This window comes from Cyanistes caeruleus, chromosome 2, assembly GCF_971803275.1.
Source record: "Cyanistes caeruleus chromosome 2, bCyaCae1.hap1.1, whole genome shotgun sequence".
Taxonomy (NCBI): domain Eukaryota; kingdom Metazoa; phylum Chordata; class Aves; order Passeriformes; family Paridae; genus Cyanistes; species Cyanistes caeruleus.
Window position 1 is genome coordinate 74,413,940 of NC_141702.1, and position 18,703 is coordinate 74,432,642.

The 18,703-nt window shown below is 39.7% G+C and overlaps 1 protein-coding gene across 4 annotated transcripts in view; it reads left to right on the forward strand.

The window, feature by feature from the left end:
* The window catches only part of RPS6KA2 (ribosomal protein S6 kinase A2), a 285,035-nt gene that overhangs the window by 204,994 nt on the left and 61,338 nt on the right, over nt 1-18,703 (forward strand). For 3 of the 4 annotated variants that reach the window (XM_086877952.1, XM_086877953.1, XM_023923711.2), the window contains 3 exons: nt 7,967-8,047; nt 8,836-8,915; nt 11,934-12,040. In XM_086877952.1, the coding sequence (XP_086734078.1) occupies nt 7,967-8,047; nt 8,836-8,915; nt 11,934-12,040 (268 nt within the window). Of the gene's footprint in view, nt 1-4,366; nt 4,532-7,966; nt 8,048-8,835; nt 8,916-11,933; nt 12,041-18,703 lie in introns of those variants that run through there. The other variant, XM_023923712.2, reaches the window with a different exon arrangement.

Here is an 18,703-nt window from a genome sequence, read left to right on the forward strand (position 1 = left end):
GATCAGACTTTTTCTTACGCTCTAATTTAGGAAATGACCTTGCCTTGACTTCACACCCTGCTTGCTGGTGGGACTGGAGGCTTTTTCAGTGACAGACAGCCGTCTTGCAGATACTTTTTCATTTTTATGAGGCAAACATATCAGCAGAGCTATATTAAGTATGTCTACATCATGTCAGGTCCTGGGCAAAGCAGAGGGTTGTTTTGTCTGAATGTTAACATTAAATGCCACAATTTTACTGAACTACTTAAATTTTAAATTCATGTCTGTTTTGTGTGAAGGTAGTATGGAGGGCTGGGTTACAGGTAACCTGATTAGCCTCATCCTGTGTGGTTTACAAATAGCATCTGTCTCAGGGCTTCATATCTCCTAAACAAAGTGTGCCCTCATTGTTAGATAAGCCATTATCCCAGCTTCCTCAGGGATGCTTTAAATATACTAGTTATTTATTTTGGAAACCAAAATTTTTATAATTCAGTAACTGAAACACTCATCCAAAAAAAATTTGTTAGAATGAGTCAGATTGGACTGGCTTTGTGTTTACCACATCCAAGCAGCCTAATGGAAGGAGTGTTTAGAGTGAGAAGTCAGCATAGTGCAGTTGTGGTCAGGACAGCTTAGGGAGAATGTTGACATTTATCTCCTGTCCTTTGACCAAATCCATCCAAACCCTCCCTTCTGAGAAATGAACCTCTCACTTGCCAGCCACTGCCTCATGTTACCCGTATCAGAACTAAGCTAGTAAACTCCAAGCAGGACAATCACAAAAACATCACTTCATAACTTTGTATGTTTACCCTAAACCTGGAAGACATAAGGGTTCCGTTTTAAAACTTCCGGGTGGGTTTTTTTATTATTCCATCTTCTGAATTTAGGTTACAGCTGCTAAGGAAAAGATGAGTTTCTGATAGAGCATCTATCCACGGGAACAGGGCAATTGAGAGAAGTTTTGCTTGACAAATTATCAGTACTAAACATTTCAGCAGAATTCTTTGGTTTGATTGTGTACATTTTTAAACTTTATTTCATAGTTGTGCATTATAATTAGAGTTAAGAAAGAGGAGATAAAAAAATTAAAATAAAAAATAAAATAAAATAAATAAAATAAAAGAGTACTTTGATGCAGCCAAAATTATGTTTCTCAATTTAATTTTGGAAAAACTGACATATTTAGGCTTTCTGTTACAGTTAGAGAATAAAAACTCACAGCAAAAACATCTTCAAAAATATTCAAAATTATAAGTTTCAAACAGGTCTACAGAAAACATTCACTAGGATTACTTCAGCCTATGACTAAAACTGCCCTGGTGGCAAATGACAGCATCCCAGTACATTCTACACAGAGAGGAAATACCACATTTCCTCTCCTTCCAGGAATTCTCGCTTAATATTTTATAAAAGATTATTGGTCTCATCCTTAAACATCTGAACTGGACCAGGCTGAAGGTTTCATACCATGCCACTAGGGGCTCATATAACAAAAGAGAAGGGACTTGGGTGGTATTTAAATCACTCTCACACAGGGACCCTCACTGTCACACACTTTGCCCTGAGTTGGTGTGCCAAGACCTCTTGGGGAGGTCCTGTGCCACCCTCACCCCCTTTCAGCTCTGCCAGCTTTGCAGGTGAATTAGTAGTTGCTCAAAGGTCCTGAAGGAGAGGAAATGCCCCTTCCAGTACAACGGGCTTCTTAGACCTGGAGAGATTGAATAAAGGGGACAATTTTTTTTCCTGTAGAAGGCTGGCATAAGATGGAATATCTTTGCATTTTCACCCCTGAAACAGTGTTCACTCCTTATACTTTTTAATCAAAAGCTGTATTTTTGCCTTTGATGATATGCTGCAGGAAGTGTTTCTGGTGAGTACCAAAGTACAGACAGCTTTCACACTTCCAGAGTAAAGGTGATGCACAAACTTTATTCAGCTCTCCCTGTAAAACCCACCAAACAGCAGGTGTGTTTTCAGAGCAAAGAGCAACAGTGGTTGATTAAACCATGCTGGGCTTCAAGCTTAAAAGGCAAGTGGCAAAACTCATTACCCTGAGAGATCCAGCAGTTCCTGGACATCTGAATCATCTCCATCACAAGCAGGACAAGAAAAAACAGTAACTTCTTCATTGCTTCTGTTGGCTTACCAACATCTCCTTAGAAAAACACAGGGCAGACACTCATTTGATACTGAAATGTCCCATGGATAGGGAACATGAATCTTGGTGTTGCCTCTTCTTTGCAGCTGCATGCAAGTTAGCCAGCACTGCAGCAAGGCAGGAGCTACAAGGGGAAAAAAGAGTCTCCCAGGAGATATGAGAGAAGTTCAATGTAAAAAATTCATCCCTCTTTATCCTGTATTTAAGGGTAGGAATGAGGACTATATCTCCTGGTCATCTTTGTGTTATTGGTTTCTTGTTTGCTGGAACTAAATTTGAAATACCTATTTTGTGTGGGGAGAAAAGGCCAACTGTCTCATACATGTTTTAAACAACTTTTCTTTACTGTAAAACTGTATAAAACCAATTTCTTCCTTCAGTTCATCATAATTTCCATAGCTGCTGATGATCAGTGTTTACCGGGACCTTTGAATTCTAAGGCCAGCCTTCTTATTCATTTGTCATTTTGAAATGATGCCTATTCCTAGAATAATAATACCTAGAAAGGTAATTATTGCCTGTCAGTAAGAGTTAGTACTGAAATTGTTGCCTGCAATAGTAGTAATAATAATAAAAAATAGTTAAAAGTACCATTTCAGTACAACTGAAGCAAATGAAGTATAGGAGCATGCTACACTAAAATTCAAGGAACAAATAATTTATTGATGATTTCACAGGATATCACATCCACTAAAGTAAATAAGTTTAAATCAAATGTATGATTTCCATAAAAAGAAAAAAAAAGTTCTTCCAGGTGCAACTCTGCAGAGGTATTGAAGACTTTCAGTTTTGCACAAGTTGTGAACAGATGTATTTCCAGCTGTAGGTTTTGGATTTTTAGAGGAAGTTCCCTTCTAGCAGATGGCAGCTTTCTTTTATCTTCATCAAGCTGTTTACTGAGTCTGGTTTTACTGCATTAAGTTAGAACTGATTTATGCAGTTGTAAGGGGTATAATTCTGACTTTGCTGGTGATGTACATGACCATAGGATTTGGCTTACTGGATATCATTTCACATCCACAGCTCACAGACCTTGGTGGGAACGGTTTTACCTGGCAGCTATGCATAAGGGCCTCTGTGAATATTCAGTGTTATAGATCTGCTTAAAAAAAAAACATTAAAAAGTTGTAATTTCACCTCTGTATAAGGACATGAGATTTATGTGATTGTCTGGCTGGTCTGTCAGTCAGTAATGATGGGGTTGAGCCGAACAGCTAATTTCAGCCAAAAATCTAAAACACAATCTCCTGCAGCATCTGTGGAATTTTTTTTATTTTTTTTTTTTGTCAAGAAGAAAGATCCAAGATCCAGTAAGGAAACAGCAGGAGATTGCAGCTGCCAGAGGCTCCATGGGGTAGGAAGGAGACAACAGTGCAGCATCCTCAGCTCATCAGAGTGCTCCTTGCTGGGCAAGGCTATGAGGAAAACGTGTCAAGGGCATGAGTTACTGCTCTGGGGATTTATTTTCAGCTGAGTTTGTATGCCCTAGAAACCATGTTTGCTCCTGGCAAGTTCCATGTGTTTTTTTGGGTTTTTTTTTTAATTTTTTTTTTTCTTGTAGCATCAGACTTCATCAATCTGTTCTTTAATTCTCTTTGTTGGAAAATTGAGCAAAGGTACTTCAGAGGGATACTGAGAGATTTAATTAACTTTTACAAACAGAGACAATAATGAATAGGTGATAAAGACTATAAATGGAAGTTCAATACTAAAGTGTAGTATTGATTTGGAGACATCTGTCATTCCAAATCTTAACATCGAAGCATCAAGGCTACTTTAAAATACAACAAACAGAGACAACTCTTTGATTTCTTTAAAGCCAAATGTGTTGTTTCATGTAAAAGGGATAAGAAAAAAATAAAAGGAGGGGAGATAAAGTGACCTCCTCCAGACCCTGGACTCCTAAAACCCAGTCTGCACTGTTATTGATTTTTCCGATTTGCCCTTCTACAAAGGAGTGTCTCCTGCTCTGCAGATCTGTTTTTCTATCTTTGCTGCAGAAGTGTAGGGCTGTAAAGCTATGGTATAATGGCTCTTTCCCCATCTCTAAATGGTTCCATATTTCAGGCCACAGAGATCTTTCTTCCAGAAAAATAACCTTCACAGAATGACATGCCTTTCAAAAGGAAAGCACATGAAGTCCCTGTGCGACATTACTGGTATGCTTCTACATCCAGTGTGTCAACAGGATGCTTTTCTGTTTTCCCTTTGTGCTGTAATAATGCTCTGCTGCTGAAGGTGCAACATGAAAGGCTGCTCTTTAGAGTATTTGAGTTTAGAACTGTGTGGAACAAAAACACAGTAAAGCAAATAGTACTTCCAAGTAAAACCATTGAAGAGAGACTGTGATCACTTCTGAAAAGCCTGTATTTCTCCATATCTCAGGTAATTAGGCACCACACACGTACTTTGTCTTCTGGACATAGGCAGTGTGCATTTGAATTTAGAATGTAGCACTCTACTTTTGCCTACAACAGGCAGTATTAAAAACAGTTTAAAATAACAGCAATAGAATTGAAAAGGATGTTGCAGAGAGTTTTATGTATATATTCTATTTTCATTATCTTTTTTGTGTTCCTGTGCTATGTGAAGAATTTGAAATTGAGTTTCATGTTCCTAAGCCTGAGTCCTATTTTGCTTTTGTTCCACTTGAGGCAAAGTACTGAGTTTTAAGAAGTGAGGAGGGTAATTGAAAGCCATTGTTTTATTCACTGATTTATTTCTCCTGCTGCAATACTTTTAGATGCTGATTTAATTAAGTTAACTTAGTTTGTAGCTCCCCTTGTTATTGCTTTATTAATTAATTAATGCTCCACTCCTCTTCAAACAGTGACATTTCTTATTGAAAGGTCATTTTGAAAGGTAGGGATGAGCAAATAATTTATAACCAATAATGCTTTTTGCCAAAAATATCTGGGAAGATTGTGAAATCTTGGACCTGAAATCTGCATGCATCTTCCTTCAGAAACAGCTTTCTGTAAGTGGCAGACACTTTTGTCACACATGCAGGGGGATTTCTCTTCCTGATGTTTCATGGAAGGGGATTCAGTAGCACTTTGGTTAAAATTGTCAAAAAGGACCAAAAAAAATTGAGAAAAAGTCACTAAGACAGCAAACCTATCATCTGACAACCCATTCCTAGTTTAAAAAAATCTAAACTTTCAAACACCAATTTCAGCCTGGTGACAATAAAGAAGACAGTTTCCAAATCACTGGAGAGAGACTGTGAGAGGCAACCACAGAGAGGCAACCAAATCACCGGGTGCTGTCATGAGCCAGCTCCAGGGGCCTCAGGGGAGGGCACAGGCTGCTGGACCTCAGTGCACTCAGCAGATATTCACACTGGGACTTTGCTGTCCATCACGCTTGCTCTGCAGCCCAGTGCCCTTGGCCAAAGCTGCATGGCCTTGGATGTTTATATATGCACTGCCTTGCTGGATCTTTCTCTACACAAGATTTTAAAGAGGAAAGCTGCAAGTGGAAAGTGGTATCTGCCATGGCAGCACTAATTTAGAGCATCTATACCCTGACAGGATCCAGCTGGCCCCAAGGGAAGTGTGGTGGGGCACATGTGGGGCACCAGGAGGGTCTCAGCCCAGGGCAGAGCAGGACAGAGCCCATCCCACCACCATGAATGGTGCCTGAGGGCCCTGGGCTGGCCCAGGCTGTGTGAGGACAGCAGTGCCCAGACTGGGACAGTCTGTGGTGCTGCTGAGCCTCCGGCCTCACAAGCCTGATTTCTGCTCCCAAAAGACAGGTTTTCAAAAGAAATTGTAGCCCCATAATGCAGCAGCTACAGGTTCAGAGTGGTGACAGGGCCGTGACTGGAGAGTGAGATGTCTTCTGTGGTAACACCACCTCTCTTTAAGTCTGGTGTGCCTCTTGTGTGTGTGTGTGGGGAGAAGGGTGACACGCGTGGTTACAGGCCCACACCCAGTACCCACCACAGCAGCAGGCAGGGCACGGGGCTTTGGCAAAGCTCTGGGCTGCACAGCTGGGCCTTTGCTGCTGTTTTTTATATGTTCCCTAGCCTCTCTGTAGCCACAGTCTGCCCTGCTGCAGTCCAGAGAAGGGGGAAAATATTAATAGCAAGAACTATTGGGACAAAAACGAATCTCTCTCCTTCCTGAGATGGTATTCCAGCTTTATTCCAGGGATTGCGTAAGGAAAGAGGAAGAAACTGATAACACGCTCCTTTTGAAGTCAGGGAAAGGGGGAAGGGTCACAGTCTTACAGCCAGTAAAGGAAAAACTGGGGAGGAGAGGTTAAGGGGAAGGAGCTAACATTCTGTATTTCAGGGATACATTCCAGGATTATACCATTTTTCTAAATGCATTACAACACTTTGCCTGTTGAGAGGTTCAAGTGATGGGTGGAGGAGGGTGTGCTGCTGTTCTGACAGCCTGTTCTCACAACTGTGCAGTGCAAATACAAGTAGGCACTTCCTTAGGTTGCCTAACCAAGCTTAATGGGAAATGTCCCATGTGTCCAGCAATGCCCACCTACCCAACACAAACTCCCACCTGGAGCACAAGAAACAGTCTGTCTTCATGTAGGTTAAGCATTTTGTGAGTGTAGGATGTGTGATTTTTACCTGTGGGATGAGATTACAATTCTGCAATTCCCTTTGATTTGAATTTATCTACAAGGTATCTTGAGTTGAATGAGCTAGTAAAGCTAAAATTGTTATTGGCCTAAGTTAAGCATCAAAATAGCAAGAAACCCAAGTATGTCACCTGTGCTATTTAAGGTTTTCAGACCAGCTGGTTTGGACCTATTTCTGTGTATCATTTTTTGAAGTACAGCAATAGACAGGGGTTTTGTAATGGTATATTCTTTACTTGGGTGCTGAGAGTACTCAACTTCTGAGCAGCTCCACGGCACATGCCTGCAATGACAGAGCCTGACTGAGATCTCAGGCTTTGCTGCCTAAAATAGTTTCATAATATCTCTTGTAGATGGCTTCATCTGAAAAGCGTATTGGCACTGTGACGAGAAAGAAAAAAATGTAAATACTTTTAATAAAATAGTGATTGACTTAAAAATGCAAATGCATCTTTAGGATCAAAATTTGGTAATGTAGGGACTTGAATCCCCCTCAGTGTCTGAATATTCAGTTAAATGATTTTGGTATGAAATCTTCAGCATTAGTTTTGTTTAACTTGAACTTGGGTCACCTCTGAAATAACAATTTCCTTAATTCTCTATTCATCTCAACCACAAAAAGTATTTTTCTCTATGCTATCACACAATAAAGTTATCTCTACACATAAAAATAATTAGTTACTATTTTTATTTGGATTTTTTCTTTATTACTGTTTATTTAGATGGTTTATTGGAAGTTTTGAAAATTGTATCTATAGATCACTTCCAGAAAGTGCTATTCAGTGATACATCATAAACACTGTTAAGCATCAGCAAAATACAATAAACTAATTTGAACAAGGTTAATCCAACTTGCTCTGGGACTTGTACATTCTGTTTTATCTTAAATGAAGTAAAGTTGTTAATTTTGTGTAGTTTTCATTTTCACATTAACATTCTCTTCTGCAAAGTGTAATTGCCTTCTTGTTTGTAATACTGTAGTCGTTTTAGTTAGGGCAGCTCTCTACAGAGAAAGACACAGGGCCTTCCTGGAGAACTTGCTACACAGACCAGACAGTCAGAGGACACTTGTGTGGTATGATTTGTCTAAGGTCATACAAGCCATCAGCAGAGTGAGAAGCAGAATCCAGATTGCCAGAACCTTATTCCAGCACTGTATCTAGTGACCATACTGCCTCTTAATATGCCTCTGCTCTTATTGTTCTTTCTTTCTAGTTCGGGATCGGGTACGATCTAAAATGGAGAGAGATATTTTGGCAGAAGTGAACCATCCTTTCATAGTCAAGCTTCATTATGGTAACTATAATAAAATATAATTCATGTTTGTTCTTAAATTGGTTGGGGAATTGTGGCTAGATGTGTTACACTTTTGTGCAGATACCCCCTGCTGACTTAAGATTGTTTCTAACAAAGTCACATAGAGACTGCCTGTGTGAAATTCTTCATTTAAGCTAAAGGAGACATTTTGTATTTGTAAGTTTCAGCCATTCCTTCATCAAAATAAATTTGTCATGAAGTCTATGTGGTAGGTAGTGCTGGTGGGGTAGCTCTTGAGTTTACATCTGCCAAACTCTTAACTGCTGTCAGGTATTGTTTAGAAAGACAGAGAATTTAAATAAAAGTGGGTTTTAATAATCAGTACCAGTCTAAATTTGTACAGGTGTGTACATGAATGTGGTGTCATGCTGGAGCTGCCTCCTGCCATGCCAGCCCCACTTTCACTGTAACAGATATTCTGAGGACATTTGGGTGTGTGGGCTCTCCTCTCACACAAACCTGGAGCATCTCTCTATGCCTCACTCTCAGTGACTCCTGATACCTTGTGGAGTGGGAAACATTGGTAACTCATGGGTGCTGACCATGGAAATGAATGCATTAGTAATGCACTCTTGTCTCTCAGCTGACACCAATTTTTCCCATAGCCTAAGCTCAATTCCTAAGTTCTGTACAGAAATGTTTTTTTTTGGTTCTCAAAGTTTTGAAGTGACAGTGAAGCAATGGCATGAATGATACACTGCTACTCAATGGGACTTACTCATTGGGAATTTATCTTGATCCAACATCTTCATCCTTTTCTAATGCAGCATTTCAAACAGAGGGAAAGTTGTATCTAATACTAGATTTCCTGCGGGGAGGGGACCTTTTCACCAGACTCTCCAAAGAGGTAAGCTGATAGATCTTTAACTCAGAAATTAAAGACTGTCTTGTATTTTCAGAACTCAGATTGAGTTTGTGGGAATGAAAAATGGCCTTGGGAATAGTCATATATATATATATATATATATATATATATATATATATATATATGTAATAGAGTTATCTCATCTTGCATGGTTAAGTGGGTTCTTAAAAATTGTATTTGAATTATGCCAGAGGTAATGCAGCAGATACCATGTAGGCATCCCTGCCAGAGAAAACTGCACCACTGCTAAGCCATTCCCGTAGCAAAATAGCCCCAGACTTGATGCTTTCAGAATAGGTCTTGGATGTAATGAGGCACAGTCTGAGAAATCAATCCCCAATACATTCTGCCCTCGGGATGAGCACAGAACCACTGGAAAAACACATGCACTGCCAGCAGAGGGAAGAGATGGCCGTGGGCCAGGGCCAGCCCCTGCAGCTGCTGGGAGCAGGTCAAGGGCCACGCACCAGCCCGGACACGGGAGATTGACTATCACGGCCCTCACTTCTGCCTGCTAGGAGCAGCTGCTGCTTCCATACCCTCCCCAGGCTCTCATCCCTCCCCTGTGCTCTGCATGCCATGCCCCTGCAGAGGGACTGCTGCAGGCAGGGAGCATCCCAAACCCAAGTCTCACTGATGCCCATACAGAGCAGCCGCAGTAGGTTTGCTAGGTTCATTTAGCTCTATCCTGTATCTCCAAACCTCTGCTGGTGGGCCAGCAGTCCCAGAGAGGTCCCTGCAGGAGTGCAGGAGGCTCCAGTGAGGCAGAATGTCCCTGCAGTTGTCTGTGCCCTGGTGTTCTCTGTCACCAACAGGATGTCCCCAGAACCTTGGTACTTTTCAGAGTGTGGGGATAGGGGTATGGGCAACCACTTATCACAGAGTCTTTAAAGACAGGAACCTTTCAAATGCCATTTTGAGGGGAAGCTCTGTTGCTCTTCTTGGGTTTGGGGAGCTGCTGATGGACTAAAAAAGCTGTGATTTTCAGTCAAAAGTTCCCTAGCTTTCCCTCGATCCTTTCCCATTCAATTCCTGATTCAGTGACATGCTGCAGGATGTGTGCACTGCAACTTGGGACCCCAAGTGTTTGCTTTTAAGGCTTATTTGCTAATGCCAGAAGACATTGGTAACAAGTTAATTATACTGCTGAGTAATGATCCTTGCATAAATATTCAGTCCCTGGTAGCAGTTGTTTTTAATATGAGGAAAAAGATTTTAAAAATTTAAATTTAAAATGTCCTTCTGCTATTGTCAGGAGAGCAAGCTTTATTAGCGAGGCAGCACTGCCATCTCAACAAGGGCCTCTTTGGTTCCATGGAAGAAGACAGAAAATGTGGCTCTTGCCTAAGAGGACAGGTCCCTGTTCTGCACAACCAGGGAACTCAAAAAATGGAAGATAACAACTCAGACTTTGTACTTCTTTAAAGCTTCATGTTTTCCCCAAAGTTTTTCCAGGGCAATTCACCAACTCCTGTGTTGTATACCTTTATTAATGACTTATTAAGCTGACAGTGAAAACATACTTCTCTTTTTTCACTGTTTGCAGCTCACCTGCCTATACTTTGCAACTGCTTAGGAGCAAAGTATTGCAAGGGAAGAAGTTCTGGGAAAACTTGAAGTGTTTGCAATTTGTTGTTATAGATTTGGTTGAAAGGTGTTGATTTCAGTGGACTTTCAGTCAGGTCCCATATACATGTATTGCATGCTTGCACACAGAGCTTACCTATTTCTTGCTCTGTCTTTTTGAAACATCTGACTTTAACTACGTGTATATGTATAGATTAGATTTTTCCTGGGTTCTACTGATTTAATTTCTTGGCTACATTATTTACTTTAAATCTTATAAATAATTAAAATTTCTTTTAAAATTAATGTAATTTTTACATTCAATACAATTAAATTTGAGCTTTTGCTTGTACATTTATTTATTATTTTCCTTTTGATTTTATTTCTAGCCTTTGAAGTAAAATTCTTAATTAAGTTATGTGACATCTGTTCTCTGAATCACCTCTTTTTTCTCTCAGATGTCTGGAACTTCTCAAAGCACACAGATATTTTGGCTACCTCTTTTTGAGAGTAGAGACTTAATTTTAAAATTAAGTTCTGCAACTTCTACTGTAGAATTTACATATGACAAGTAAATTTGTATTGAGCTGACTCATTTTACTTCTGTCATGCATAATCACACTTGTGTATCCAATATATCAGCTTCTTTTTCTGCATTATTATCTCTGTGCATATTGAAATTTAATTAAAGAGAGCATCTGAGATATAATGGAAGTTGAACCAAAGGGGTTTTCTGCCATCTGAGTTTTTGAGAGCTTATTGGTTTTTTGATTATAGAAGTTTCTTCTCACCCAAAGCACAGCTTTCAGTGTTAGCAGTATCCGTATCAGCTACAGAAAACATTGTCTTCACTTGGCACTTCATCAGGCCCTGGATGTTAGACAGCACATCACCGCTTAGGGCATCTGCACTGCATTCCTTGAACCTCCAAGGCATGAGGTGTAAAATTCATCTCTGAGTATCTTCATGCTGCACATTCTGCTCAGACTTGAAGATATTCCACTTCCCCAGAAAGGTTTCCCATGCTATTTCATGGGAATTTGGTAACCAAACGCCAAGATTGTAGCAAGTTAAGGGATATGAAAGCAGTATGGGCTGCACTGAATGTGTTTAATTTTGCTGTTCTTTTCCAAAGGCTAAGGAGTTATAATTTATTCCTAATATTGTGACATAGTGTCATCTAAACAGATCAAAAGATGAATGAGAGCAGCATATTTAAGGAACAGAGGTAGTCAATAGATCAAGCTTTGTTTTATACGGAGAATCTGGTAAGAATTGTTAACGTAAGTTCAGACAAATGATGGAAAATTGAACCTGATATGATCATCCTTGCAGCATTCCCAGGTTAGACAATTCCTTCCCCATGTCTGTTAAAGGCAAGCCAGCCCACCACTGTCCTATAAATAGATGTGGTCTTCTCTTCCTTCTCTCTAGGTGATGTTTACAGAAGAGGATGTCAAGTTCTACTTAGCTGAGCTGGCCTTGGCATTAGACCACCTCCATGGTCTTGGAATTATTTACAGGGATCTAAAACCAGAAAAGTAAGTTAACAAGGAAAAACGAACTGAAACATAAATACAGGAACTTTTAGGTTGCTTCTGCTCCTTGTCATGCTAGTAAATGAAGAGGTGCCTGGGGCTCTGCCTTCCTTCTTTGTGAGACTACACGAGACCGTCACTAACAGTGGCAGGGTTTTCCTATCATACCATCTTAGCATGAGGCCAAACGTTTTGACTGTGCTCCAGTATGATGGGACCTCTGTGTGCCTGGTCTTCAGTTCTGTGAATAATTTCAGTAAAGCATTCAGAGCCCTGTGCCTTTAACTTTACCATTCTCTGTTTGCAGCATTTAACCTGGCCTTCCCCTTGATGCAGTGTAAACCACTGAGAGCAGCTCCACTTCCAGCTCATACGGAATATGGCATGGCAACATTCGGTTTTAATGTAGCCTTTCCTTAAATGAGCACATCTGAGAACTTGTGCGCCTGTAAACTCATGAGAGACATGATAATCAAGACTTTTAAAACACTTGTATTAACTGTGCAAAATATTTTCCGAAGTTTTTGTTCTCACTTATATTTACAGCTATTTTTCACTCATAATGTGGTCCTAATTTTCCTTTTGCTTTTTTTATTTTCAATACATCAGTAAAGCAAATGACACCCCCAGTGCTATCACTGGGAGTGACGTGATACTGTTTTTATTCTGTGCCTTTGCTTGGTGTTTTGCTGGATTCTGCTGTGATGACTCAAATGAATCAGGCTGCAACATTCCAAAATTCCTTTCTAATGTAATAGTCACCAGCATTTATAAAAGATAACCACTGAGGGCACTCTGTTTGGCAATTGTTTACACTTTTGAAGTCTAACAGCACAGCAGCATTTTCCTTCTATGACATCAAATTGAAAAATACGCAGCTCATTCTTTAAAATGGAGTGTTACTGTTTCCACTCTCATGGGCAAAACAGGAGACCAAAAGCGATGGAAGGTGGACTTGTTAGGTGAGAAGCTGAAAGGGAGGAGACTGCTTATCTCCATTGCAGTTCTATGAGACTTAAATTTTAAATTCAATTTTATGTTTTGGTTATAAAAATAGTAGTAGCAGTAGTAGTACTCTGAAATCAACAGATGTACACAGCAAGAGGTCTCAGTCTTTTGGCCTAGAGGACTTTTTGCAGTTGACCAAATTTCCAATCTTGCCCATTTATGCAACCAAAACTGGAAACCAGAGTCTTTGGCAAATATGGGAAGTCATCCTACAAATTAAACAACTGGAGGGAGAAAAGTGTCAGTTTGTTCCTGATATGAAATGCAGGTAGGCAGTGGTGACACCACAGCTGCTGCAGCCACAGGGCCTTGCATCATCTGCCAGCAGCTCCTCAGTTTCAATTTCATTCTGAATTGCTGCTTTATCCATTCAGCATTGTCTTGGTTTGAAAAGACAGGTGTCTGCTAAGGAAGGCAGGAGCCTGCCTTGAAATGGAAAATGTAAACCCCCTCCCTCCAAATTATTATAATTTTGAAATTAAGGGGCTCTCAGGCAAAGACATGGGAGTAGGAATAACAGTCCTTTATGAGTATGTATAAATAAAAAGAAAATCTATGACTTAATGGGAAAATCAAAATAAAATGCAGTAGTATAAAAAAACAAGGCACTGCCAGAGTCAGAATACAACCTGACACCCTTTTGGTCAGGCTGTTGGTAGCACTCTGATTAAATGGTGGCTGCAGTCCTCCTGCAGTGACAGATGTGGTTCTGTTGAAGCAGTGATCCTGTAGAAGGGTGTAGTTTTCCTCTGAAGGTCCAGTGATGGTGTAGATGGGTCCAGTTTTCCTCTGGAAGTCCAGTGGAGAAAGGCTGACTGAAAGGTGTTCCAAATCTCAGATTATATCCAGGTAGGAATGCTTGGCTCCTCCCCCTGGGTGGAGCATCTGAGAATGGGATGATGGAATTTATCAGTCATGCAGCGAGACTCAATGGCCCATTAACAGAAGATATCACCCTGGAGTTATGAGGGATGGGGTATGGAAGAGATAAAGAACACTGCCCCAGCTGCTTTTAACAGCTGGTAATAGAATACATCTGGTTACAGCTTGCATTGCAAGTCAAGACAATCATCAACAAACATATGCAAAATAGAGTAACTTGAGTTATAGGTTTTCTGTTTTAAACTTTGATTCTAGTGAGCATTAGTATGAATCATGTACACTGCTTTTCTCTCTGATGTTAGATGAAGCTGATTTTTGAGATAACACATAATACATGAATCTACTATTAGAAGATATCCCGACAGACATGAGCTTGTATGAGATATGTCACAATGCTGCTACATTTATAGGCATATGCTTTAATTTTTTGCTTTAGAAGAAGTTGGAAACCAAGGAGAAAATCAAGTGTATGTCAAAATTGTTCATCATATTTGAGATACTGAGAACTGGATTTTTCTGAGCTCTTAGCAGGAAGTATCACTTAGCATCTCAAAAAACATCTCTCAGTGACTGCAATTGCAAGTGAGAGCACTTTATATTGTTGCAGACCAAGCTGCAGTGCTTCAGACCAAGCTGCAGTGCTTCAGATCAGGGATCAGTGAATCAAGAATTTGGAGCTTGTCTAAGGAAGGAAGGTGTCACTGATTTGTCATTGTCACACAGAAGCATATTGAAAAGGTACAGATGGAATCCAGTTTTCTCCATGTTTTTGTCTTAGGTGAGACTAGCTATTCCCTTCACTCTACTGCTGTGCTAAAATCTCTCCCAGAGTGTTACCAGTCTGCCAACTGAGACAAGATTTCTCTGGAAGAAAATAAAAAGTATCATCACATAACTGAAGACATTTACACAGAGAGATCACTGTGTAGTTAAGGTGGCAGCCCTCACTCTTGTATTTTCTAACTTTTGTATATAGGTTTTATGGTCTTTGATGTACATTTAACTGGATTAACTGTAATACAGTTTAATTTGGAGGTAATTGATCTAGTGTAAAATTAGTTTATATTAATATAACCTTTATATAGGAAAGGGAATGACCCAGAAGTTCATACCTGGAGATAAAGCAAGGCCTCTGATTGAAAACCATATCCTCTAAAAATAGCTCTGTAAGTGCAAAGCCCATGTGTAGTCACACCTAGGAGAGCAGAGCATGACAGCCCATGATTTCTCTGGAACTTTAGATTTCCATTAAAGAAATAGATACAGCAGAATAAAACAATTACTCTTGGGGAAAAAAAAAAAAAAAAAAAGCTAAATTTTTGAGTTACATCTGGGAAAGAATATCTTTCTAAATAAGATGTTAAAAGAAAATTAGGACCATCCCAGGATGTTCTCATCCTTCCCTTGCCCCCCGGCAGGATCAAGACAATAACAGGTGTGTTGCTAACCTAGGCTTAAAACAGCTGGTGTGGACTCCATACTGTGCCCAGGAGGCCTCTTGGCAGCGTTCCTGCACTTGTTCATCTAAATGTTGCTCTTAATAGACAGTTTGGAATTTCTTCCCTGCCACTGCAGGGCAATGCTCCTTGGCATGTCCTCCTAGAGGCCCCAGCCTGCTTGTTCTGTTCTCAGCAGCAGTCTCAGGGGATTGTGAGAGCATCCTTTTCCTTAGACCCTCTTCTGTACCCTAGACAATACAGATACTGAACTCTTCTTCACTAGTCAATCTTTACAGGGGTTCAGTCATTCTCATTACTCCCCTTTGGTTTCCCTTGATTCCTCTCTCCTTTGAAGTGCAACGTGCAGGATCACACACACTCATCTTCAGCAGAGGCATTACCAGCATGATTACAGTACAAGGTTTGCTCTGTCAGATTTGCAGAAATGGAGATAAATTAATTAATTCATAATTTCCCAATTCTCTCTCTCTCTCTCCTCTCTCTCTCTCTCTCTCTCTCTCTCCCTCTCTCCCCTTTAATAAAGATAGGCACTGCATTAGACCTTTCATTGTTCAGTGCTTTTTGATGTTATTCAGAAGCTCCCAAAAGTAACTGCTGATAGGTTTGAGTTCGCTTGTCAGCTCTGTAAGTGTGCTAAAATCAAGCTCATTTGAATTGTTTATGCTAAAAAAAAAAAGAAAAGAAAATAGCACTGTTCAAACCACTTGGAAGAACCCTCAGCACATTAAAATTTAAGGTTCAGCTTGCTTTTTTTTTTAATATTCCCTGAGCAAAAATCCATGTTAACAATTCAAAGCGATGAGTTAATTTCTAGTGCAGCTGGGAGTTGTTCTCAAGTCAGCTGTACTTACTTCAAAAAGACCAGTCATTGAGCTTTCTGGTTAAAGTCTTGTTTAGAACAAGCAGATACTTCTCTTGAATTGTTGCAGACAAATTCTTCTCCTAGAGTTGTCTAGGTGATTTCAGTGGCATCCCTTGTGGGACAGGGTATTGTTCAGTCACACTGGGAGCCCCTGAGTTCCTTACATGGTGAGGCATGTTTGTACTTAAGAACTGAATAACCAAGATAAAAAAATTGGTATATATACCCTGGTATATATGGTAAATATAGCAAAATAGAAAAATGGAAACTTAATATAAAGTAGTCTATGATGTATATGTTATTTCTTATGCTGTGGTTTGAGGGTATAAGTGACTTAGAAATAACTCTACCATCTGAAAATGGACAAACTATTATTAATCTTTACCATTTATCTTTTCAGGAACCTAGATGCACCTTGAGTTCTGGAATAGGGGCTTAGGTTAACAAGGAGTGATGTACATTTTAAGGCCATCAGTTGCCTACACGAGGGACAGTTCATATAACAACTCATATAACAAATTCAGATATGTTGAACCATGCTCTAAAAAAGCCAAACACCACTCTTTAATGCAGCGTGTTGCCATGACTACTGATTTATGAATGTAACTGCTCTGTGTAGAGAGGGGAGATCTGAGAATCAGTAAAGACAAAGGCCAGTGGTGGAAAGTTTCCATTGATGAAAGCAGTCCCTTTTTCACTTCATGGTGTCAACAAAGCTACAGCAGAGAGCAATTTGTGTTCAGCAGGGTGAGATAGCATGGGGTCATGTGGGATAGGATGAGGTCATGCAAACACTGACATGTCCCAGAACACTGACAATTTGTGAGAATATTCATCTCTTTAGTAGATATTTGACTATTTCATCTGGTACTTTCATAACAAAATGTGAAATGAATTAAAACACTCTTGATAAAGTCTCAGGTTTTATTTCCCACCTGAAAATTTGACTTCAGTTTCTGATTAACATAAAGTGTGGGTTGAATCTTCTGCAAAATTGCTCTCACTTAGAAAGCAACTTAGATCATCCAGAAAAAAAATACAAACAGAAAAAAAACCCCAACAACCCAACCAAACCAACTCCATAGTTCCAGCTAATTTGGCAGAACTTCACATTGATTTGGGGATGTTGGAGCTCAAACTGAAGCCCAGAAGATATGACTCAAAACCAAAAATAAAGAGCGAGAGAGAAATGGGAGAGAATTGTTCAGGCTTTGATTTAAGACATTATATAAAACAAAGCCAACAACCCATAATGAAAGATTTTTTTTCCCTGTGTTAAAGTTGCAGCAGAAAATTTGATATGGAATTTGCAGTCCTAGCTTTGCTATGAGACTTCTCCTGTAACTTGGACTATGTCATTCCTCTGCTATAAATTTACCTGCCCCAGCCTCCAGCATGGAGATTCCCAGCCTTTATTTTCTCAAGGCATACTTTTAAAATGAGCTCAGTGAAAGCATATGGTGTTTGAAAATTTGTGGAATGATCCTGATGCTAAAATGTTCAATCACAGAATAATAGAATATCCTCAAGATAATCCCAAGAATCACACCATGTTTCTGTGTGTTGCCCAAACACTCCTTGGACTCTGTCAGGCTGGTGCTGTGACCACTTCCCTGAGGAGCCTTTTCCAGTTCCTAACCACCCTCTGGGTGAATAAATTTTTTCCTGATATCCAACCTAAACCTCCCCTGACACAGCTTCAGTCCATTCCCTCAGGTCCTGTCACTGGTCACCACAGAGATCAGTGCCTGCCCCTCCTCTTGAGAAACGTGTAGACTGTGATGAGGTCTCACCTTTTATCTAAGAGACACCCTTATTTTGTGGCATTTTTTGTTCCAAGCCTATGTGTGGTTCACATATTTTTGGTGTTAGTATATTTTTCACCTAATAACTGTTACTACTGCTTTGAAGAGAAGGTTGACAATGGCAAAATCCTGTAAAAGCACTCAAGCATTAGGCAGAACAAATAACATGAAAATCTCCTAGCTAAAGTTTATCACATAGTGTGACTGACACCTAGTTTGGCATTTAAAAGTAGTCTACCTTTTATGGTTCTTATAATTTCAAAACATTAATTTAGATGAAAGATTATTCTCAAGCCTGAATCACATTAGAACTTTTGGTTCTTTTTCCCCTTCCATAGAACAATACTGTCTTATTTCAGATTAGTTTATCCTTCAAACCATAGCTAAAGTAATTGTGATTGTCACAATAGAATGTCTGCTATGGATATTGTGGGATAAAAAAGAATTGTAAAGTGATAAAGATACAAAGAGAATATTATCAGATAATAAGTTTGCCTCTACTGTCACAGGAAAACTATTTGTCTGTTGTTGTAATTTGTATTCTTAGAAGCAGACACTTTGTTCTTTTCTTCTTAATTTCCCTCTAAGATAATTCAGTGCAACAGTTGCATTTTTTTCTTTTTTTTTTCCTCACTATTAGCATATTGTT